This window comes from Hylobates moloch, unplaced genomic scaffold (genome assembly GCF_009828535.3).
Source record: "Hylobates moloch isolate HMO894 unplaced genomic scaffold, HMol_V3 SCAFFOLD_18, whole genome shotgun sequence".
Taxonomy (NCBI): Eukaryota; Metazoa; Chordata; class Mammalia; order Primates; family Hylobatidae; genus Hylobates; species Hylobates moloch.
Genome location: NW_026652293.1, coordinates 16,798,102 through 16,822,572, shown reverse-complemented (window position 1 = coordinate 16,822,572; position 24,471 = coordinate 16,798,102). Strand labels below are relative to the sequence as shown.

The window sequence follows — 24,471 nt, the reverse complement described above, 5'->3', positions numbered from 1 at the left end:
GCCAGCCTGGCCAACATGGTGAAACCTCGTCTCTTCTAAAAATACAAAAAATAAAAATAAAAAAAAGTAGCGGCGTGGTGGTGGCTGAGGAACGAGAATTGCTTGAACCCAGGAGGTGAAAACTGCAGTGAGCCAAGATCATGCCATTGCACTCTAGCCTGGGTGACAGAGCAAGACTCTGTCTCAAAAAATAAATAAATTAATAAATAAATAATTAAATAAATTAATTAATTAAATAAAATAAAATTCCAAGAGTCATTCTTTCTTTAACTGTGTCTCTTTAACAATATTAGAGCACATGTTCAAATATGGTAGTACACTACCTCATAAACAATTTGGTTATTAATGTTGTAGCAAGTATTGCAGTTAATTTTAAAAGTTTTTTACATTTAGAAAGTCTGAAGGGCAGTCTCTTCTGCCTTTAATAAGGCAGATCCTCTAATACAGCACATAGTTTCTTTTCTCTAGTGTGTTTTGCCCTTTAATATTGACATAAACTTTGAATTAAGGGTAACAAAAGCCTTAATATTAATAAAGATGATGATGAATGTGAATGTGAAATTTTTGCACATACAGTATATTGAAAACAATTATATAGTCTAGTCAATGGGCATTAGGAAATGAAAATATGATGTGTAGATTAATTTGTAACAGATGGAAGACATACAAAAGAGATTAAGTTCTACATCAAATCATACAAACTAAAAATTAGACAACATTTATTGGTTTTTATTTATAAATAACGAAATGTTCAGCACAATTTAGATTCAAATATTTAAGCAAGGAAAAACTCAGAAGTTTTTAACTTATTTCCTCAAAATTATGTTTTATAAGGAATTTCATGATGTATTGAAATATGACTCCTCTTTCTGCCATTCATTTCTATGTTCTTAAGGGTTCTTGATAAGACAGAGTCCTTGAGGGGAAAAAGAGAGATTTTTGAAATAAGCATCAATTGCAGTCAAGTGTTAATTACAATCTTAGCCTTTCAATTTTCTCATATAATGAGTCATTGTTTTTATTAAGTACTAATAAGAATAAATGATCTTACTTAGTAAATAATACCACCAGTTCCCTTTTAAAAACTCAATATTATTTGCTATACAAGTCACCATTTTTTTAATTTTTCTACATGTTTACCTTTTTCTCTTGAAAGTGAGAAATTCATACTGTACCAAAACATTTAAATAGCCTATAAAATTTTTTCCACCCTGATGTCACCGCAATTAGAAATAAAAATAAAAATTTTTCCCACTATTGTGTGTCTTTTTAATATTTTTTTACTAGAGTGATCAAAGCATCTAAAAAGCTGACTTTATGTAGTTCATACAGTTCATTGTTTGCATTTTTTAAAACAGGACCACATGCACTTTGCCACTACTTATATTTTTAATATTCTTAGTTGAACAAAAAATATAATTTCCATTTTCTATATATAGTGTCTTCAAAAAGCATTAAAATTCTGATCCTACAAAATGGTTTACATCATTTTATTATACTTTTTTTAACATTTCTCTAAGAAAATAGTTAAATTATTTCCTGTAAGTAGCAGAGGATATATTTTTTAAACTGTCATATGAGGAAACACTTTAGTATGTAATTTCCAAAAGTTACACAAAAATGTGGTCCTGAAAATAAATACCATATTTTCCAACCTTTATTAGTAGTGCTTGAACTTATATGGAGAAGTAGCAGAAAGTGTGATTTTGTCCTTATCACAGAACATATAGGTTAATTTTTGCACATTTATATTGCACATATAAATTGATTTATTTTTCCATTTGCCAAAGTGTCACAAATATCAAATGGCAAAAGTTGCTTTCACTTCAGACAATTCAGAAGGCCTGTTGAATTTATTACCACTTCCAGTTGTTTGTTTGGTGTAAAAAAAAAAAAAAATGAAGGAAATATTATTATTTTTTCTTTGCAATTGCCATAAAGTATGAGTGGTATAGAACATAACATTTCTGAAATGTTGAATAACAATCTGACCAAAAAAAAAACATACCTATAGGTGAAAGCCTCTTCTCACCTTTGTCTTGGAATACATCTTGGATATTTTAACTGCCCTCTGTCACACTGCATTCTAAGTATAGATCCAGTAATATACAATTCAGCTGGGTAAGTATCTCCTCTACAAAGAAACTCAATATATTCACCATGCAAGATATGTGGTCTATTGTCAAAATCCCATTTCAGAAGTAAATTATTCTTTTCCATTTCAGCAGAAGATAATGTGCATGGCTCTGGGAACAACAATTTAAAAAAAAAAGAAAGAAAAAGAAGAAAACTATCTTGTTACATCTTGATACGAACAGGAATCATTGTGTTGCCTACTCATGAGGACCTTAAAATTCTCAGACCTAAGAGCAGCAAGTCAGTTAATCAGAATTAATATTTGAGTCAGAAAGTATGTTCAAGTCTCACAGAAAACAGTGAGTCATTTCTCTCTGTAGTCTTGGATTTGGAGAAAAGGTATTTTCTGCCAGTCACTTAGTTTTATGTCATTAGCTTTTTCAAAGATAGCAAACAAACAAAAAGGTATTTTGGGGGAAGCATTGACAGTTACTAATAGTCATTGATACCATGCTCTTTTCCCTTTTCCTTCTTCAGAAAGTTCAAATAAAATTCTCATGAGACCAATTATTAATTGCTGTATAAATAACATTTTATGAAAATGTAGATTCTCAACACTGACCCAAGCTTTATAACCTCATGCCATCCAAAATGGTTGACAGTTACTTCTCTTTAAAATTTCTAGTTAAGAAATATCAAGACTGGATTAAGATGTTTTAAATTCTAAGCATACAAAGTATAATTGTGTCCTTTCCCATGTATAATAAACAAAAGAGAATGGTAAAGTATATATTAAAATACACGAAAAACCTCTTCTTTTTTTTTTTACAGAATAAAAACATTAATATTTCTAAAATATCAAATATCAAATTATTTCAGAAAATAGGATTTCTTATGTCCTTATTTGTCTCCTGGATGACCTAGCATTAAGGAATAACTTCTGAGACAGGTAAAAAGGTCCAGAGTTGCTAATATGGTATATCAATCGTATACCTGTAGTACATTAACAAACTTATTTACAGTAGGCCCTCCCTGATTGCCTGCAGGGGATACGTTTCAAGAGCCCCAGTTCATGCCTGAAACCGCAGATAATGCCAAACCCTATTGTCATTCATTTGGAACACGTTTCTGTTCACGTCTTCTGCCCACAGATTTAATGCCTCTTCCACCTCAACTAAACATTTATTATGCACTGTGGCTTGTAACTTTTGCAGTTTGAGATGCAACAACAAAACTAGCATGGATTTCTTTTTCTTTCTTCACACTTTCATAGACAGAAGACTCATTGTTACCATGGATCTTAGCAACCTCAGCATACATTTATTTTTCCTTTCTTTTTAAGTTAAGAATTTCCACCCTTTCACTTTAAGGAAGCACTTTACAGCTTCTTTTTAGCATATCTGGGGCAGGAAGGATGGAATGGCATGAGATTTTATTATACTACTCAGTGCATAATTTAAAATTTATAGGTTGTTTATTTCTGAAATTTTCAATTTAACATTTTCAGACTGCAGTTTACAGCAGGTAACTGAAACCACAGAAAGTGAAACCGCAGCTCAGAGTACTGTGTTCAGTTACTTTTTTCAACAACTACTTATTAAATGCCTGTGTGTCAAACATTATGCTGGAAGTGCTACAGGTGATAGAAATGAACAAGAATTATTACACTCATTACAAAATAGTTGTGAAAATGAAGTCAAATAGAACTATAATTTAGGATGAACATGAAAAACCATGAGATTTAAATTATAAATGAAGTCAAATAGCACTATAATTTAGGATGAACATGAAAAAACATGAGATTTAAATTATAATTTAGGATGAACATGAAAAAACATGAGATTTAAATTAGAATAAATGTAAAAGTTGATTCATGGACCTTTAACTTTCAGCTATGACAGAGTAGATTATATCAAACCAGCACTTCTATTAAGAACCAGAAAATCTGAAAAACAGGAAGCATTTCAAGGTATCAGAAAACCTCCAAGGAACTTAGTCAAGGAAGTAATAAGGTTCTGGAAAAAATGCATTCAGGTGAGTTCAACATCTATGTGAGGCTGGGTGCGGTGACTCACACCTGTAATCCCAGCACTTTGGGAGGCCAAGGAGGGCGGATCATCTGAGGTCAGGAGTTTGAGACCAGCCTGGCCAACATGGCGAAACCCCATCTCTACAAAAAAAAAAAAAAAAAAAATAGCCGGGCATGGTGGTATGCACCTGTAATCCCAGCTACTCGGGAAAGCTGAGGCAGAAGACTCTCTTGAACCTAGAAGGAGGAGGTTGCAGTGAGCAGGGATTGCGCCACTGCACTCCAGCCTGGGTGACAGAAGGAGACCATCTAAAAAAAAAAAAAAAAAATTCTATGTGCCATTTTTTTCTCTTGAGGTGTTTGTTGACTCTTAAGTCTGACCTGAGAGGTTAGATGACAGAGAATGGTCAGCATAGGCATAGAGCCAGCAGAACTTTTGAAAATCTCATGGAATTGAAGATAGAAAAATGAGAATTTCGGTAAACCAAAGCAGCCAGGACTTGAAAAATAAAGAACTTAGAAGGATAGGAGGTGTAGAGATATGAGCTTGAGGCTCTGCACTAGCTTTTCCCTAAGTACTGCTTATCCTTGAGTTGTATAGAGGCATAGGATGAGAAGCTAAGCAGAAAGTAAATAAAAAGTTACAGTGGGCATTTGGCAGTCTCCCAGTAACATCAGAGACAGTCAAGAAGAAAAAGCTTTAATACACACAACAAACTCTCTGTGAAGAGCCCTGGAGAGTTACAGACTGTGAGAAAAGGCAAACAGAGGTCTGAAAACAAACATAGAGAAAGCTTTATTTCTAATTGTATTAAAACCAACTGCCTCTACCCTAATGATCAGCCAGAGGATGAGATGAGTCTTCTTTGGAGTAAGTTGACATCATCCAAACCTCCTGAAATTTTCCACGTATAATATTTGAAATTCAATCAACTGTTAACAAAAATATCAAGAATTTGGGGCTAGAAAATAGATCCAGATATTGGAGTTTGCAGACAAGCCTTAATAAAAAGTATGAATTATATGTTCAAGAAGTTGATGTTAAGCTAGGATCTTTCATCAGATAACTCAAATCTACAAAAAGAAAATATGAAATAGAAATGCAAACATAATAACTGAAATTGAGAACTCAAAAGATGAGTTTAAAGCAGATTAGATACATCTAAAGAGAGGATTATTAAACTAGAAGAAAATTACCAAATTGAAACAAAGAAATGATACAATGAGAAAATTACCAAAAAATTACTACAGTGAAACAAGAAGAAAATGAGAGAAAATATAGATTTAAAGAGACAATGGCATAGCAAAAAGGTGTAATATATGTAATATGGTATCACAGAAGAGGTGAGAAATGTACATTTTAAAAGATATTAGCCAAACATTTCTAAAACCCATGAAGGATATCAAGTACATCAAGATTCAAGGAATGCTACTAACTCGAAGACCAAAATATACAAAGAAGCCCACATCTAGGCCAACATAAATTATTTGCTGAGATTAAAAACAAAGAGAAATGTTAAAAAAACGGCAGAGAAAAAACGATACATTACCTTCAAAAAAGTACCATTAACAATGGCATTTGATTATTTAACAAAAACTATAAAAACCAGGAAGGATGAAATGACACTTGTTTTTTGTTTTTTGGTTGGTTTTTTTTTTTTTTTTGAGACGGAGTCTGGCTCTGTTGCCCAGGCTGGAGTGCAGTGGTGTGATCTCGGCTCACTGCAAGCTCCACCTCCCAGGTTCACGCCATTCTCCTACCTCAGCCTCCTGAGTAGCTGGGACTACAGGCGCCCACCACCACGCCTGGCTAATTTTTTTGTATTTTTAGTAGAGACAGAGTTTCACCATGCTAGCCAGGATGGTTTCGATCTCCTGACCTCGTGATCTGCCTGCCTTGGCCTCCCAAAGTGCTGGGATTACAGGCGTGAGCCCCTGCACATGGCCAAAATGACACATTTTAAAGCACTGAAAGAAAATAAGGGCCAGGCTATAATTCTGTATCAGGCAAAAACATCCTTCAAAATTGAATGAAAATAAAGACATTTGCAGACTTAAAAAAAAAAAAAACCTGAGAAAATAATAAAAAAAAATAGTTTTCAAGCAAAGTAAAATTATCCCAGTGAGAAACAGAGAAAAATAGGAAAAGACAAGGAGCAAATGCATTGATAAATATATAGGGAAATCTAAAAAATATTGTTGGACAAAACAATAATGTCAATCATATCTTTCGGATTTAAAATATATGTAGAATTAAAATATATGATATAGTAATACAAAAAGTTGGAAGAGTAAATAAAGTGTTTTAAAGTCCTAGAGAAGTGGTAAAAGTTCTAATATATATTGGATTGAATTAATAAAGATTGTATGATATAATCTCTATGATAACGGTTAAGAAAAAAATGACAGGAAAGTATAATTAACAAGCTAAGGGAGGAAGAAATAGTTTAACAAAAAATAGATTTATCCATAAGAAAGTAAAATATATTTAAAAAGAAAAAATAATAGATTACAGGCCGGGCAACATGGCTTACTCCTATAATCCAGCACTTCGGAAGGCCAAAGAGGGAGGATCACTTGAGCCCAGGAGTTCAAGACCACCCTGGGCAACATAAGGTGACTCTATCTCCACTAAAAATAAAAATAAAAAAAAAGCTGGGTGTGGTGGCACACTCCCTGTCTCTATTAAAAAAAAATTAAAAATCAGCTAGGCGTGGTAGTGCACAACTCTGGTCCCAGCCACTCAAGAGGCTGAGGTGAGAGGTCATTTAAGCCTGAGGTCAAGGCACTCCATCCTGGGCAACAAATGAGATCCTGTCTCTCTATATATATATCTGTCTATCTATCTATCCATAGACCAGCCAAGGCAACATGAGATTTTATCACCCTAAAAAAATGAAAATAAAAAAATAGCTGGGTGTGGTGGCATACACCCTGTCTCTATAAAAAATTATATATAAAATATATATACATTTCTAGATGTGTCTACATAGATACAGAGATATTAAGAAAGAGAGAGTCTCATTGTGTTGCCCAGGCTGGAGTTCCTTAGAAACAAATCTCTCCCTCTCGCTCTCTCTCTTTCTCTCTCTCTGTCTCTCTCTCTCTCTCTCTCTCTCTCTATATATATATATATATATATGAGTTAGTTCCAAGATGGCCGAATAGGAACGGCTCCGGTCTGCAACTCCCAGGGAGATCAATGCAGAAGACAGGTGATATATGCATTTCCAACTGAGGTACCTGGTTCATCTCACTGGGATGGTTGCACAATGGGTGCAGCCCATGGAGGGTGAGGTGAAGCAGGTCAGAGTGTTGCCTCCCCAGGAAGTGCAAGGGGTCAGGGGATTGCCCTTTCCTAGCCAAGGGATGCCATGACAGACTGTGCCTGGAGAAATGGTACACTCCTGACCAAATACTGTGCTTTTCCCAGGCTCTTAGCCACTGGCAGACCAGGAGATACCCTCCCTTGCCTGGCTCGGCAGGTTCCACGCCCATGGAGCCTTGCTCACTGCTAGCTCAGCAGTCTGAGATCAACCCGTGACACGACAGTGTTACGGGGGGAGGGTCGTCCACCATTGCTGAAGCTTGGGTAGCCCATAGTGTAAACAAAGTGGCCGGGAAGCTCGAACTGGGCAGAGCCCATCACAGCTCAGCAAGGCCTACTGCCTCTCTAGATTCCACCTCTGGTGGCAGGGCATAACAGAACGAAAGGCAGCAGACAGCTTCTGCAGACTTAAACATCCCTGTCTGACAACTCTGAAGAGAGCAGTGGTTTTTGCAGCACAGCATTCCAGCTCTGAGAACATACAGACTGCCTCCTCAAATGGGTCCCTGACTCTGTGTAGCCTGACTGGGAGACACCTCCCAGTAGGTGCTGACAGACACCTCAAACAGGTGGGAGCCCTTCTGAGATGAAGCTTCCAGAGGAAGGATCAGGCAGCAATATTTCAATATTTGCTGTTCTGCAGCCTTTGCTGATGATACCCAGGGAAACAGGGTCTGGAGTGGACCTCCAGCAAACTCCAACAGACCTGCAGCTGAGGGGTGTTGCCCAGGCTGGAGTTCCTTAGAAACAAATCTCTCCCTCTCGCTCTCTCTCTTTCTCTCTCTCTGTCTCTCTCTCTCCATATATATATATATATATATATATATATGAGTTAGTTCCAAGATGGCCGAATAGGAACGAAACAAAAAGAAATAGCAACAACATCAACAAAAATGACATCCACACCAAAACCCCATCTGTAGGTCAACAACCAAAGACCAAAGGTAGATAAAACCACAAGGATGGGGAGAAACCGGAGCATAAAAGTGGAAAATTCCAAAAACCAGAATGCCTCTTCTCCTCCAAAAAATCGCAGCTCCTCGCCAGCAAGGGAACAAAACTGGATGGAGAATGAGTTTGACGAGTTGACGGAAGTAGTCTTCAGAAGGTCGGTAATAACAAACTTCTCCAAGCTAAAGGAGCATATTCTAACCCATAGCAAGGAAGCTGAAAACCTTAAGAAAAGGCTAGATGAATGGCTAACTAGAAAAACAGTGTAGAGAAGACTTTAAATGACCTGATGGAGCTGAAAACCACAGCAAGAGAACTTGGTGATGCATGCACAAGCTTCAACAGCCAATTCGATCAAGTGGAAGAAGGGATATCAGTGATTGAAGACCAAATTAATGAAATAAAGTGAGAAGACAAGATTAGAGAAAAAAGGGTGAAAATAAATGAGCAAAGCCTCCAAGAAATATGGGATGATGTGAAAAGACCAAATATACCAGAAAGTGACGGGGAGAATGGAACCAAGTTGGAAAACACTCTTCAGGATATTATCTAGGAGAACTTCCCTAACTTAGCAAGGCAGGCCAACATTCAAATTTAAGAAATACAGAGAACACCACAAAGATATTCCTCAAGAAGAGCAACCCCAAGATACATAATTGTCAGATTCACCAAGGTTGAAATGAAAGAAAAAATGTTAAGGGCAGCCAGAGAGAAAGGCCGGGTTACCCACAAAGGGAAGCCCATCAGACTAATAGTGGATCTCTCAGCAGAAACTCTACAAGCCAGAAGAGAGTGAGGGCCAACATTCAACATTCTTAAAGAAAATAATTTTCAACCCAGAATCTCATATTCAACCAAAGTAAGCTTCATAAGTGAAGGAGAAATAAAGTCCTTTACAGACAAGCAAATGCTGAGAGATTTTGTCACCACCAGGCCTGCCTTACAAGAGCTCCTGAAGGAAGCACTAAACACAGAAAGGAACAACCGGTACTACCCACTGCAAAAACATGCCAAATTGTAAAGACCATCAACACTATGAGAAACTTCATCAATTAATGGGTAAAATAACCAGCTAACATTATAATGACAGGATCAAATTCACACATAACAATATTAACCTTAAATGTAAATGGGCTAAATGCCCCAAATAAAAGACACAAGCTGGCAAATTGGATAAAGAGTCAAGACCCATTGGTGTGCTGTATTCTGGAGACACATCTAACATGCAAAGACACACACAGGCTCAGAATAAAGGCACGGATGAAGATCTACCAAACAAATGGAAAGCAAAAAAAAAAAAAAAAAAAGCAGGGGTTGCAATCTTCATCTCTGATAAAACAGACTTTAAACCAACAAAGATCAAAAGAGACAAAGACACCACTACATAATGGTAAAGGGATCAATTCAACAAGAAGAGCTAACTATCCTAAATATATATGCACCCAATACAGGAGCACCCAGGTTCATAAAGCAAGTCCTTAGAGACCTGCAAAGAGATTTAGACTTCCACACAATAATAATGGGAGACTTTAACACCCCACTGTCAATATTAGACAGATCAATGAGACAGAAGGTTAATAAGAATATCCAGGACTTGAACTCAGCTCTGGACCATGCAGACCTAATGGACATCTGCATAACTCTCCACTCCAAATCAATGGAATATACATTCTTCTCAGCACCACACTGCGCTTATTCCAAAATTGACCACATAACTGGAAGCAAAACACTCTTTGGCAAATGAAAAAGAACAGAAATCATAACAAACTGTCTCTCAGACCACAGTGCAATCAAATTAGAACTCAGGATTAAGAAACTCACTCAAAACTGCATGACTACATGGAAACTGAACAGCCTGCTCCTGAATGACTACTAGATAAATAACGAAATGAAGGCAGAAATAAAGAACCCAGTGAGGACAAAGACACTACGTACCAGAATCTCTGGGACACATTTAAAGCAGTGTGTAGAGGGAAATTTATAGCACTAAATGCCCACAAGAGAAAGCAGGAAAGATCTAAAATCAACACCCTAACATCACAATTAAAGAACTAGAGAAGCAAGAGCAAACACATTCAAATGCTAGCAGAAGGCAAGAAATAACTAAGATCAGAGCAGAACTGAAGGAAATAGAGACACAAAAAATCCCTTCAAAAAAAAATCAGTGAATCCAGGAACTGTTTTTTTTTTAAAGATCAACAAACTAGATAGACTGAGAGCAAGACTAATAAAGAAGAAAAGAGAGAAGAATCAAATAGATGCAATAAAATATAATAAAGGGAATATCACCACCAATCCCACAGAAATACAAACTACCATCAGAGAATACTATAAACATCTCCATGCAAATAAACTAGAAAATCTAGAAGAAATGGACAAATTCCTGGACACATACATCCTCCCAAAACTAAACAAGGAAGAAATTGAATGTCTGAATAGACCAATAACAGGGTCTGAAATTGAGGCAATAATTAATAGCCTACAAATCAAAAAAAGCCCAGGACCAGATGGATTCACAACCGAATTCTACCAAAGGTACAAAAAGGAGCTGGTACCATTCCTTCTGAAACTATTCCAATCAATAGAAAAAGAGGGAATCCTCCCTAATTCATTTAATGAAGTCAGCATCATCCTGATATCAAAGCCTGGAAGAGACACAATAAAAAAAGAGAATTTAGACCAATATTCCTGATGAACATCGATGTGAAAATCCTCAATAAAATACTGGCAAACCAAATCCAGCAGCACATCAAAAAGCTTATCCACCACGATCAAGATGGCTTCATCCCTGGGATGCAATGCTGGTTCAACATACACAAATCAATCAACGTAATCCATGACATAAACAGGACCAATGACAAAAACCACATGATTATCTCAATAGATTCAGAAAAAGCCTTCGACAAAATTCAACAGCCCTTCATGCTAAAAAGTCTCAATAAACAATGTATTGAGGGAATGTACCTCAAAATAATATGAGCTGTTCATGACAAACCCACAGCCAATATCATACTGAATGGGCAAAAACTGGAAGCATTCCCTTTGAAAACTGGCACAAGACAAGGATGCCCTCTCTCACCACTCCTATTCAACATAATGTTGGAAGTTCTGGCCAAGGCAATCCATCAAGAGAAAGAAATAAATGGTATTCAATTAGGAAAAGAGGAATTCAAATTGTCCCTGTTTGCAGATGACATGATTGTATATTTAGAAAACTCCATTGTCTCAGCCCAAAATCTCCTTAAGCTGATAAACAATTTCAGCAAAGTCTCAGGATACAAAACCAATGTGCAAAAATCACAAGCATTCCTATACATCAATAATAGACAAACAGAGAGCCAAATTATGAGTGAACCCCCATTCACAATTACTTCAAAGAGAATAAAATACCTAGGAATCCAACTTACAAGGAATGTGAAGGACCTCTTCAAGAACTACAAACCACTGCTCAAGGAAATAAAAGAGGACACAAACAAATGGAAGAACATTCCATGCTCATGGATAGGAAGAATCAATATCGTGAAAACAGCCATACTGCCCAAGGTAATTTATAGATTCAGTGTTATCCCCATTAAGCTACCATTGACTTTCTTCACAGAATTGGACAAAACTACTTTAAAGTTCATATGGAACCAAAAAAGAGCCCGCATTGCCAAGATAATCCTAAGCAAAAAGAACAAAGCTGGAGGTATCAGGCTACCTGACTTCAAACTATACTACAAGTCTACAGTAACCAAAACAGCATGATACTGGTACCAAAACAGATATATAGACCAATGGAACAGAACAGAGGCCTCAGAGATAATGCCACACATCTACAACCATCTGATGTTTGACAAACCTGACAAAAACAAGAAATGGGAAATGATTTCCTATTTCATAAATGGTGTTGGGAAAACTGGCTAGCCGTATGTAGAAAGCTGAAACTGGATCACTTCCTTATACCTTATACAAAAATTAACTCAAGATGGATTAAAAGTTTAAATGTAAGACCTAACACCATACAAACCCTAGAAGAAAACCTAGGCAATATCATTCAGGACATAGGCATTGGCAAGTACTTCATGACTAAAACACCGAAGCAATGGCAACAAAAGCCAAAATAGACAAATGGAATTTAATTGAACTAAAGAGCTTCTGCACAGCAAAAGAAACTATCATCAGAGTGAACAGGCAACCTACAGAATGGGAGAAAATTTTTGCAATCTATCCATCTGACAAAGGGCTACCATCCAGAATCTACAAAGAGCTTAAAAAGTTTACAAGAAAAAAACAAACAACCCCATCAAAAAGTGGGCAAAGGATACGAACAGGCACTTCTCAAAAGAAGACATTTATGCAGCCAACAGACATATGAAAAAATGCTCATCATCACTGGTCATCAGAGAAATGCAAATCAAAACCACAGTGAGAGACCATCTCACTCTAGTTACAATGGCGATCATTAAAATGTCAGGAGACAACAGATGCTGGAGAGGATATGGAGAAATAGGAGTGCTTTTACACTGTTGGTGGGAGTATGAACTAGTTCAATCATTGTGGAAGACAGTGTGGCAATTCCTCAAGGATCTAGAACTAGAAATACCATTTAACCTAGTGATCTCATTACTGGGTATATACCCAAAGGATTATAAGTCATTCTGCTATAAAGACAAATGCACAGATACGTTTTTTGCTTAACTATTCACAATAGCAAAACTTGGAACCAACCCAAATGTCCATCAATGATAGACTGGATTAAGAAAATGTGGCACATACACACCATGGAATACTATGCAGCCATTAAAAAGGATGAGTTCATGCCCTTTGCAGGGACATGGACAAAGCTGGAAACCATCATTGTAAGCAAACTATTACAAGGACAGAAAACCAAACACTGCATGTTCTCACTCGTAGGTGAGAGTTGAAGAATGAGAACACATGGACACAGGGCAGGGAATATCACACACCAGGGCCTGTCCGTAGGTGGGGGGCTGGGGGAGGGACAGCTTTAGGAGAAATACCTAATGTAAATGAAGAGTTGATGGGTGCAGCAAACCAACATGGCACATGTATACCTATGTAACAAACCTGCACATTGTGCACATGTACCCTAGAACTTAAAATATTATATATACATATATATATATACACACACACACACACACATATATGGAGAGAGAGAGAGAGAAAGAGGGAGACGACCAATAGGATATACATGGAGTATAGTAACATACACCTAGTATAAAAAGTTGGTAGGTATAAACTGAAATATATTAGTAATTACATGAATATGTAAATAGACTATTCCATTACAAGGAAAAAATTATAAACTGCATAAGTATATTTTAAAATAAACTATATATTGCTCATAAGAGATGCACACTAAAAGTAGGAACCCAGAAGACTGAAAGTTAAGGGATGGAAAAATGTGTACTACATGAATGCTTGTCAAAAGCCCTTTGGTGCAGCTAAAGGAGACTTCAAGGCAAAAAAAAAAAAAAAAAAAAAAAAAGCAAAGAATTACTATATATGAAGGAGGTCTTTTAAAATTAGACAATGCCAATACACCAAGATTTAGTGTCTCAATTTGTGTGTGTACCTAATGAAATAGTATCAAAATACAGAAGCAAAAATTGACAGAACTAAAATTAGTAATGTTTTAAAATGCCAAGTGAGACTTTTACATGCTTCTCTCAGTGATTGATAGAAATCAAACACACACAGATCAGTACAGCTTTGGATTAACTTAAACATCAAAAACAAAACTCAATCCAATTCGCATATATAAAACAGTGAACCCAACAATGACAAAGTTAACTTTTTTCAAGTACAAAAAGAACATTTACCTAAAGCAAATACATGCTTGTTATAAAGCAAATATTAACAAATTTTAAAGTGCAGATATAATTCAAAGTATGTCTTAGTTGAATTAAACTAGAAATCAGTAACCAAAAGAAAACTAGAAAATCCCCTAAATATTCAGAACTTTAAAAAGAAAATTCTAAATGATTCAGAGCACAGAGAATATATCAAAATGAATACTCTAAAATTTTTGAGCTGAATGATAGTAAAAATCCAAGATATAGAAATGGGTTGGATGAAGTTAAAGTGCTCAGAGAGAAATTTCTATTTTTAAATTCATGTATTAGAAAAAAATATAAATGCTGAAAATCAGTAATCTATGTATTCATCTAAACAAGCCAGAAAAAGAGTAAGAAAAGAAATCCAAGAACATAGAAGGAAATACTAAAGATAATAGCATAATTAATAAAATAGCAAAATTTGATGAATCAATAAATGCAAATGTTGGTTTTTTGAAAACACTAATAAAATGTATAGACCCTTAGCAAGGCATGTCAAGGCAGATACATATTTTTTTTTTTGAGATGGAATCTCGCTTTGTCATCCAGGCTGTAGTGCAGTGGCGCGATCTCGGCTCCCGGGTTCCTGCCATTCTCCTGCCTCAGCCTCCCGAGTAGCTGGGACCACAGGCGCCCACCACCGCGCCCGGCTAGTTTTTTGTATTTTTAGTAGAGAAAGGGTTTTGCCGTATTAGCCAGGATGGGATGGTTTCGATCTCCTGACCTTGTGATCCTCCCGCCTCGGCCTCCCAAAGTGCTGGGATTACAGGCGTGAGCCACCGCGCCCGGCCAAGACAGATACATATTAATAGAAGTAATAACAAAAGATACAACAATAAAAACATCAAAAAGAGGATAGGAAGATGTCATAACTACTTTATGTTAGTAGATTTGACAATGTAGTTGTAATGAACCATCAAGAAACCACTCCCTACCAAAACTGACAGAAGAAGAAATAATTACCATTATTTGTTAAACAAATCGAAGCTGTCAATTTGTCTTTTCACAGAAAAACTCAAGTCCCAGATGGTTTCTCTGGTTAACTCTTAAAATTATAAAGGAAGAAATAGCATCAATCCAGAGAACCAGAAAAGACGGAACACTTCCCATTCCTGGGATAAGGTCAGCACAAACTTGATATAAAACCAGAAAGGAAAATAACCAACCAGTCTTTCTCATGAAAATAGATGAGTAAAATATCGATAAATAAAAATATAACATATAATATGCATAATTTATCACAACCTTGTGGAATTTCTCATGGGAATAGAATCGTGCTTTAACATTCAAAAGAAGCAATATAATTCATTAAATTTGCAGGGGAAAAAAGTAATAATCATGTAATTATTTCAACAGATATTGCTAAAATTAAACACAGATTGAAGATTCTTTAAAAATATTTTTGGCAAAATAGAAAGAAAGGTTTCTATACCTTTAACTTGATTTTTTAAAAAATATTTATAACAACACATAGAGGTGAATTATCAAAGGTTTTACTTATGAGAATGGGAAGCAAATAAAGATATCCACTACCTCTTCCATTCAACATTGTACTGAAGTCCTAGCCAGGAAAGAAGACAAGACAAGTAAATAAAAGTCAGAATTGGAAATAAAAAATATTTTCTTATTATTTACACATGTGCTATTTCATGCCTCTGAGGGCCTTAGTAAATGTTGTTAATCTTACTAGGATGCCTTGCTAATAAAACAATAACTTGCTTCATCTTTCCATACTGAGTTGTCCATTTCTTTATTTCTCCATTGTTTTCTATTATACATGTTTCCCTAATGTTTTCTATTATAGTACCAATCACAATGAATGATAATTGTTAAAGTTTACTCACACCACTATGACTTATTCAACTTATAGCCCCATACCAACCTAATGTGTGGTTTGTCTTTAATAAATTTGTATTACAACAAACTGAACTATAGTTATTTATGATCTAGAGGAAAGAATAGAAACCAGTGATAAAATAAGCACATGAATAAAATAACACAAATGTAGCAAATTTAGCATTATATTAGTGTTATGTTAACTCAAAAATGACAGCAAATTAAAAATATATATTTTTACTTTGTTAGAGGCATATTTAGTAGTACATACCTAAACACAATGGTGGCGTAGTCCACATTCCTTCTAAACAATAGGCCTCCCTAGATCCTTGTAGGAAATGGTGATCAAAACATCTGTATTCTACTGAAGAGCCATTTTCATAGGTGTCTACTATTGAACTAATGATCACTCCATGTTTAATAAGAGGAGGAGATGTGCACATTCCTTTAGATTCTGCAAAAATGAGTTTTAAAGTATACAATGAATTGCTATAATGAACATCCAGGAAATAAATTGAGACATATAATATAAAGGCTTTTTTTTTTTTTTTTTTTTTTTTTCAGAGACAGAGTCTCGCTCTGTCGCCCAGGCTGGAGTATGGTGGCATGATCATGGCTCACTGCAACCTCTGCCTCCCAGGCTCAAGTGATCCTCCTGTCTTAGCCTCCCAACTAGTTGGGACTACAGGTGCATTTTTCTTTTGTAGAGACAGGGTCTCACTATGTTGCTCAGGTTGGTCTTGAATTCCTGGGCTCAAGAAATCTGCCCACCTTGGCCTCCCAAAGTGCTGGGATTACAGGCGTGAGCCACTACACCTAGCCATAAAGCCATTTTTTAGGCAGTTCTCAAATATTTTTAAAATATTGAAGATATTTTTGCAATAATATTATACCATACAATTTATTTTTATAATTAGAATCCCATGTTATAGTGTTTACATACATATTTAAAACTATGAGAGTATTAACAATCATGATTTTATTTCTCCCTAAGTGTATGAGATTTTTCTAGAAGCCATGCTTTCTGTATATATTATCTTCCTTTTCTTCCTTATTAAAAGTAATAGTCCCTATAGCCAGGGAGTACTGAGACAATGGGTCCCAAGAAAGCCCTAAGTAGAACAATGCTTTACAGTGTTTGTTGTTGAGTGCTCCCAAGAAGGTGATCAATTCTCTGACAGTCTGGCAACATTTATAAAACCTCTTGATTTTTTCCCTTCATAAAATTGACTTATTGGAATTAAAAGATGTCAGCATGGCCATCCTATATAGGTGTATATGCTGATTGAAGTTTGGAAGTTGGATCACTCCTCTCAACTTTATAGATTAGAAGATGATGGTGGTGAATTGGGGTCATAGGTATAAATTTTCTCTAAAGATCAGCGATGTTGAGCTTTTTCTCATATGTTTGTTGGCCACATAAATGTCTTCTTTTGAGAAGTGACTGTTCATATCCTTTGCCTACTTTTTGATGGTGTTGTTTGTTTTTTTCTTGTAAATTTGTGTTAAGTTCCATGTAGATTCTGGATATTAGACCTTTGTCAGATGGGCAGATTGCAAAAATTTTCTCCCATTCTATAAGTTTCCTGTTCACTCTGATGATAGTTTCTTTTGCTGTGCAGAAGCTCTTTAGTTTAATTAGATCTCATTTGTCAGTTTTGGCTCTCATGGCAATTGCTTTTGGCATTTTCGTCATGAAGTATTTGCCCATGCCTGTGTCCTGAATGGTACTGCCTAGGTTTTCTTCTGGAGTTTTTATGGTTTGGGGTTTTTATATTTAAATCTTTAATACATCTTGAGTTAATTTTTGTATAAGGTGTAATCACAATGGGACACCATCTCACACCAGTCAGAATGGCAATTATTAAAAAGCCAAGAAACAATAGATACTGGCAAGGCTGGGGAAAAACAGGAATGCTTTTACACTGTTAGTGGGAATGTAAATTAGTTCAACCATTGTGGAAGACAGTGTGGTGATTCCTCAGGGATCTAGAACCAGAAATACAATTTGACAGAGCAATTCCATTACTGGATATATACTCAAAAGACTAAAAATCATTCTACTATAAAGACACATGCACACATATGTTTATTGCAGCACTATTTACAATATCAAAACATGGAACCAACTCAAATGCCCATCAATGACAGACTGGATAAAGAAAATGTGGTACATATACACCATGGAATACTATGCAGCTATAAAAAGGAATGAGATCATGTCCTTTGCAGGGACATGGATAAAGCTGGGATCCATTATCCTCAGCAGACTAACACAGAAACAAAAAACCAAACACCATATGTTCTCACTCATAAGTGGGAGTTGAACAATGAGAATATATGGACGTAAAGATGGGAACAACACACACATTGGGGCCAGTCAGACGGTGGGAAGTGAGGGGAGGGAGAACATTAGGACAAATAACTAATGCATGTGGGACTTAAAACCTAGATGAGAGGTTGATAGTTGCAGCAAACCGCCATGGCACACATACACCTATGTAACAAGCCTGCACATTCTGCACTTGTATCTCAGAACTTAAAGTAAAATAAAAATAAAATAAAACAAAATTAAAAAGAATGATAATAATAAGAAGAAAAATAACAACAAAATATAAATACATTTTCAACCCAGGTAGCAGATACTGATCAAGTAAGATACTCGCAGAGAACATCATTATTTTACCTTTTCTAGTACATAAAGGATATTTCACTTCTCCTCTGTTGCACTGCACAGATAATTCAGACAATGGGGTTAGTGGAGATAAGTCATATCCCTGTTTACACACAAAATCTATCAAATCTCCATGTAAGACTTTCCCTTCATATTTCCACTTCATCTCTATGTTATTTCTGTTCATGTAATCCACATTAACAGTACATGGCTCTGAAAAACAAAATGCTCTTTTAAATTCTTTATTTGTCTGACAAATATAAAAGTGGTATTTTTTAAAACAAAAATTATGACAAGTATCAAAAGAAATATTTTATAATTGAAATCATAATTAAGGCTTCTCACACACATATATCCATATAAGAAAATACATACTTTATTACTATCAAATGAATCTATACATTACGTATTGTCATAAACTAAAACCACTTAATTTACAACATCAAAAATACTATTTAAGGGCATCGATCAGTTAGATTAATAATAATTTCTATAAAATAAAAACCTTGAGCTACCATGTAGAAAATAATAGAAAACCTGCTAATGAATAAAACCAAGACTCCTGCTCTCATGGAGCTTACCTTCTAACTGAGAGAAACACCTACAATATATACTAAATATAATAAAGACATGAATTGTATAATTTGTGGCTGTTATGGTTTGGCTGTGTGCCTACCCAAATCTCATCTTCATTTGTAGCTCCCATAATTCCCACATGTCATGGGCGGAACCTGGTCGGAAGTAATTGAATCCTGGGGTGGGTCTTTCCCATGCTGTTCTCATTATAGTGAATAAGTCTCACGAGATCTGATGGTTTTATAAGGGGAGTTTCCCTGCACATGCTCTCTTGCTTGCCACCGTGTAAGATGTTCTTGCTTTTCCTTTGCCTTCCACCATGAGTGTGAGGCCTCCCCAGCCATGTGGAACTGTGAGTGCATTAAATCTCTTTCCTTTATAAATTACCCAGTCTCAGGTACGTCTTTATTAGCAGCACGAGAACAGACTAACACAGTGGCCATCTTTAAACTACAGCATAAGATAAATTGGATGAAAAAAAAGAGTACTGGAACAGGAGGGGGTAACAAAAGAGCTAGGTGACGAGAAGTTGCACTTTTCGGTAAGGTGATTAGGGTAGGCCTAAATAAGAAGTAATATTTGCACAAAAGCTTGAAGGAGACTGAGTGAACCATGTCATTTTCTTATGAAAGAGTGTCCCAAGCAAAGGGAACAACCAGTGCAAAGGCCCTGAAGTGAGAGCATTCTTGGCTTGTTTGTGGAAGAGTAAGGAGACTGGAAAGACTGGAGTGATTAGAGCAGGGAAGAGAGCATGGAGAGGTTAGAGAGACTCTTAATGTCTGGAATAATAATTCCTACAGAGAAAATTCTATGCTTTATCATACCATTGTGAATTTGTACTGATAGCCTTTCCAGTTTCAATAGATAAGCAAGATATACAAAGCCCATTTCTCTTGCCCTGATAACAGTGATTAATCTTCATTTGGTATTTGCTTTGATTCATTAGGACCAAACCTAACTCTCTTGAGGCAGTTGTTCCAGATATAGAATGATGTATTTCCTTAAATGTTGTTATTTCCTTATGAGCTTGTTTCATTACCAGCTTTGCCATAAATATTTTAATCTAGTCTTTGTCCTTAGAGATTACTATATCTCCACTCAATGCAATATCTATCAAATCATCAAAAACTTAATATCAAAAACATGTATAAAAATATGAGAGCAATAGCAAAATTCTATGTGAATATGTATCTGTATCTGAATTTGAATGGGAATAGCCTCCTAAGAATTACTTGAAAGGTGGAAACTACTAACAAAAGGTTGAAAGAGCTCAAGACTTAAAACATACACTTATAGATACTTAAAAACACTATAAATAAAAAGAAATTTAAAATAATTGCAATAAACATGATTCTCAATTGCATAAAATAATTTATATAGATATAGATCTTATAAGTATGAAAAATGGCTAAACTATGAATAATTAATTCATGAAAAAAACCTGTGGCTACTAGAAAGTTAAAAAATTCCAAATTAATTAATTCTTAAATAAATCAAATCAAAATAATTGTGCTTGCCTGCTTAACAAAAAATGCCAAGATTAAAACATTCAAAGTTAACAAAGATTAGGACAATTACTACTTTAATTCACTTATGGTAGGTTTAACAAAGCAGAACAAACTTTCTGATAGACAATTTGGCAACTAATAGAAAAAGAATTAAAATTCCTGATCTTATGATAATTATTTTTAACAAAAATAAATATGTTTTACATGTACAAAGATTTACTTGCAAGTGTACTGTTTGGAATATAAAAATGTTGAACACTAAGCATCCATCAATAAACTGGTTAAATTACATATGTACATCTGCATTATGGAATACTATGCAGCCATTAAAGTATATATTGTAGAAGTATGACAAACCATGTTTACAATATATTTTGAGAGAAAAAATCTAAGATATATACCTCTGCATCATATCATAGCATTTTTGTGGAGTGTGTGTGCGTGTGTGTGTAAAACATTTAGAAGACCATTTATTATCTAAGTCATTAGCAAACACTTTTATATAATCAACAAGATGTAACAAATGTGTCCATTCAGATGAGGATGTGGTGGTAAAAAACTATTAGCAATGTACTCTACCAAGGAAAGAATAGGACTAATTATTCTTCTCGAAATGACATTCTGAGGGCAATACAAGCAGAGATATTGAGGGCTGTATACCAGGGAGAGAATTTCAGCTAGGAGAAAGACAACCCAAAAAGTAATTGGTCGCAAAAATGTTAATATACTTAATGCCACTGAATTGTACACTTAAAAATAGTTACAGTGGTAAATTTTATGTTATGTATATGTTACCACAATAGAAAAAATACACTAATATTTTAGGGACTTTCTACTTAAAGAAATGAGAGGGAAAACACTTGTGAAAAAAAGATTTATACAGAATCATCATTTTCATGATATAAAACACTGTAAGAAAATCACATAAAAGTACAAACATAGACATTCCATGTGTTCTCTTTCTTACCCAAGCAAACAGGTGGGGATGACCATTTTCCTTGTTCGCAACGAGATATTTTTGATCCCCTCAGTAAGTAATATTCATTGCATCTATATTCCACTGAGGATCCTGTTGCATAGCTTGCCAATAACCCATCTGCAACAGCCCCATTCATTACAACAGGAGGATGCTTACAATTCTCATTATTTTCTAAGAAAAGAGGTTGTTTTAAAATTAATATGAGCTCATAACAATATACTATAGTAACTCATACTATAGTGTCTCGATATTTGTATTATATAATCTAGGACAATTGTTTTATAAATTCATTACAAATATGAAAAATGTTTTTCAGCTCAAATATTTTTAAAATTTGCTAAGCAAGAGTTGACAGCAAATATGTTACCTAAAAACAACTATACGTATTTTTCTCTTTTCTTGATTGTGAAGGAATTATGATATAAACATTTCTTAAACCTATAGAATGAGAAACTGTTCTTCAACCTAAAGATTATGGTCAATTCTAAAATTGCTCTTTGGCATTACCCCACTTTTATTTTCTTCTTTTTCATTCCTCTTCATCTCAGGTCTCAATCGACCCATGAAGGAAATATCCATTTTTTTTCCTCTTTTTGGTATCTTTCTCTCAGTTTGTCTATTTCTTTAGCATCCTTCATCGCTTTTGTCTTATTTAATACATATCCTAGATAAATGTGTGTGGAGATCTTGCTGTGATCTGATTAAGAAATGAGATAGATGACAGGAAGAGTAGCCCCCAGGAATGATAGTGTAGCCTGGTGGTGCCCTTCAGTAAAATGAAAGACCAGAGACATGTCTCAGAAGGGCATAAGGTTCAGAATGGCCAGATGCAAAATATCAGCAGGACTTACCCAAGGTCAAGAACAGAATGCACTACCCTAACTTTGCAGGACATATGGGGAGAAGAAGTAGATAATGCTTACGGCCAGTCACTCAATCCACCATGCCCTTATTTACTTATCTAATGAAGCACATCGTCATTTATGTGTTGTCATTTATAACTTATAGGTCATGGCATGACACAGATCAGATAACCGTGCTTAGCACTAGTGTTCAAAAAAAATTTTTTTTTTTTAGAATTCTTTACATTGACTTAAATTCTATAGGTGGCTACACATACACGCACACACACATGCACACATGCAAAGCAGAAGAGTAGGTGCTGTAGCAATGTGTTTCTAATTTGCTTAAGCAGTAGTCTTTTCCTAGGAACATGCAGATTAAAGTAACAGAATGGAAAATTTTACACCATAAGTTTAGCTACTGATGGTAAATGTAGCATACATACCAACACACTCAGGAGGAAGTGTCCATTTTCCACGATTACAAGTTATCTCATTTGATCCATGGAGAAGGTAGCCGCTTTTACATGCATATGTCACTTTATCCCCATTGTAATAAATCTTAGAGTGTAAATTTGCTGCACCATTTTCAACGAAGGGTGGTTCCTCACAGGCTACCTTCTCCTGTCCTTCTGAAAAGGTACAGTTGAAAGAGAACTGACCATTTAGCTACACATGCAGATTTCATTTTAGCAAAGCTTCTTCAAGGTGTTACTAACCAATGCATTTTGGAGGTTCTGTCCATTTTCCATCTTCACAACGTATTTCTTCTGACCCATGGATCTCAAAATTAAGTTCACATTCTATATGAACTATTTCTCCATGACGATAAGTCGTTGAATGTGTTTGAATTTTGGAGTTTATGGGCAGAGGTGGAGGAGGACATCTGTTTCTTCTTCCTTATGGAAAAAAAAAATCAGCACCTTTAGTCATATAATTACAAAAAATAATAAAGATTAAATAAAAATGTTCATTGTGTCAGGCATCATAGAGAGGATGGCAGACTGATTCTAAGAGCATTCCTTTGATCCCCACCTCCTGATGTTAACTTCCTTGTGTGATATCCCTTTCCATGAGTAGGACCTGTGACTTGCTTCTAGCCCACAAAATACAGCAAAGGTGATGGATTAGTACGCGATTATGTACACATAATTATGTAACATCAGATTTTAACGCCATTCTTGCCAAGAGACTCTCTCTCCTTGCTGGTTTTGAAGAAACAAGAGGCTACATCACGAGCTTCCAAAGCAGAACGGCTGCAAGGCAAGGGGCAGAGGGCTGCCTTCAGTTAACAGCCACAAGAAACAGAGGCTCTCAGTTCAGCAGTCTGCAAAGCACTGAATGCTGCCAATAACTACAGTGAGTTTGGAAGAAGTCTTGCCCAATCAAGCCTCAGATGAGACTGCAATCCAGCTAACATCTTGATTGCAGCTTTGTTAGCCGTGGATGCAAGGAGCCAGTTAAGCCACGCCCAGACTCCCAACCTACACACAATGGGAAATAATATCTTTGTGTTGTTTTAAGCTGCTGAGTTTGTGGTGACATTGTTATGCACCAATAGAATACTAAAGTAGCAGGCATTTTACATTCATTACCTCCTTTAGTCCTAAAATAACTTTATTAAGTAGGAACTATTATTTCTCCCATGTTATAGACAAACTAAAACTTAAGAATAAATTAATAGCATGCAGCAGATCTGTTCTTGAACCCACATCTGTCTAAATTAAAGTCTCCTGCTCTAAAATACTGACCACACTACTTTCCTATTGCTGCTTTGATGAATTATAATTTAGTGGCTTAAAACAGCACAAATTTATCCTCCTACAGTC

At 35.6% G+C, this 24,471-nt stretch overlaps 1 protein-coding gene across 1 annotated transcript in view; it reads right to left on the bottom strand.

Moving 5' to 3' along the window:
• Positions 1–246: 246 nt before the first annotated feature.
• F13B (coagulation factor XIII B chain) overlaps positions 247–24,471 on the bottom strand; it is a 32,998-nt gene continuing 8,773 nt past the window's right edge. The window contains exons 6-12 of the mRNA XM_032136952.2: positions 23,362–23,541; positions 23,089–23,274; positions 21,789–21,971; positions 18,750–18,950; positions 16,335–16,517; positions 2,033–2,246; positions 247–916 (exon numbers count right to left, since the gene is read on the bottom strand). Coding sequence (XP_031992843.1) covers positions 883–916; positions 2,033–2,246; positions 16,335–16,517; positions 18,750–18,950; positions 21,789–21,971; positions 23,089–23,274; positions 23,362–23,541 — 1,181 coding nt within the window. The 3' untranslated portion in view covers positions 247–882. The remainder of the gene's footprint in view (positions 917–2,032; positions 2,247–16,334; positions 16,518–18,749; positions 18,951–21,788; positions 21,972–23,088; positions 23,275–23,361; positions 23,542–24,471) is intronic.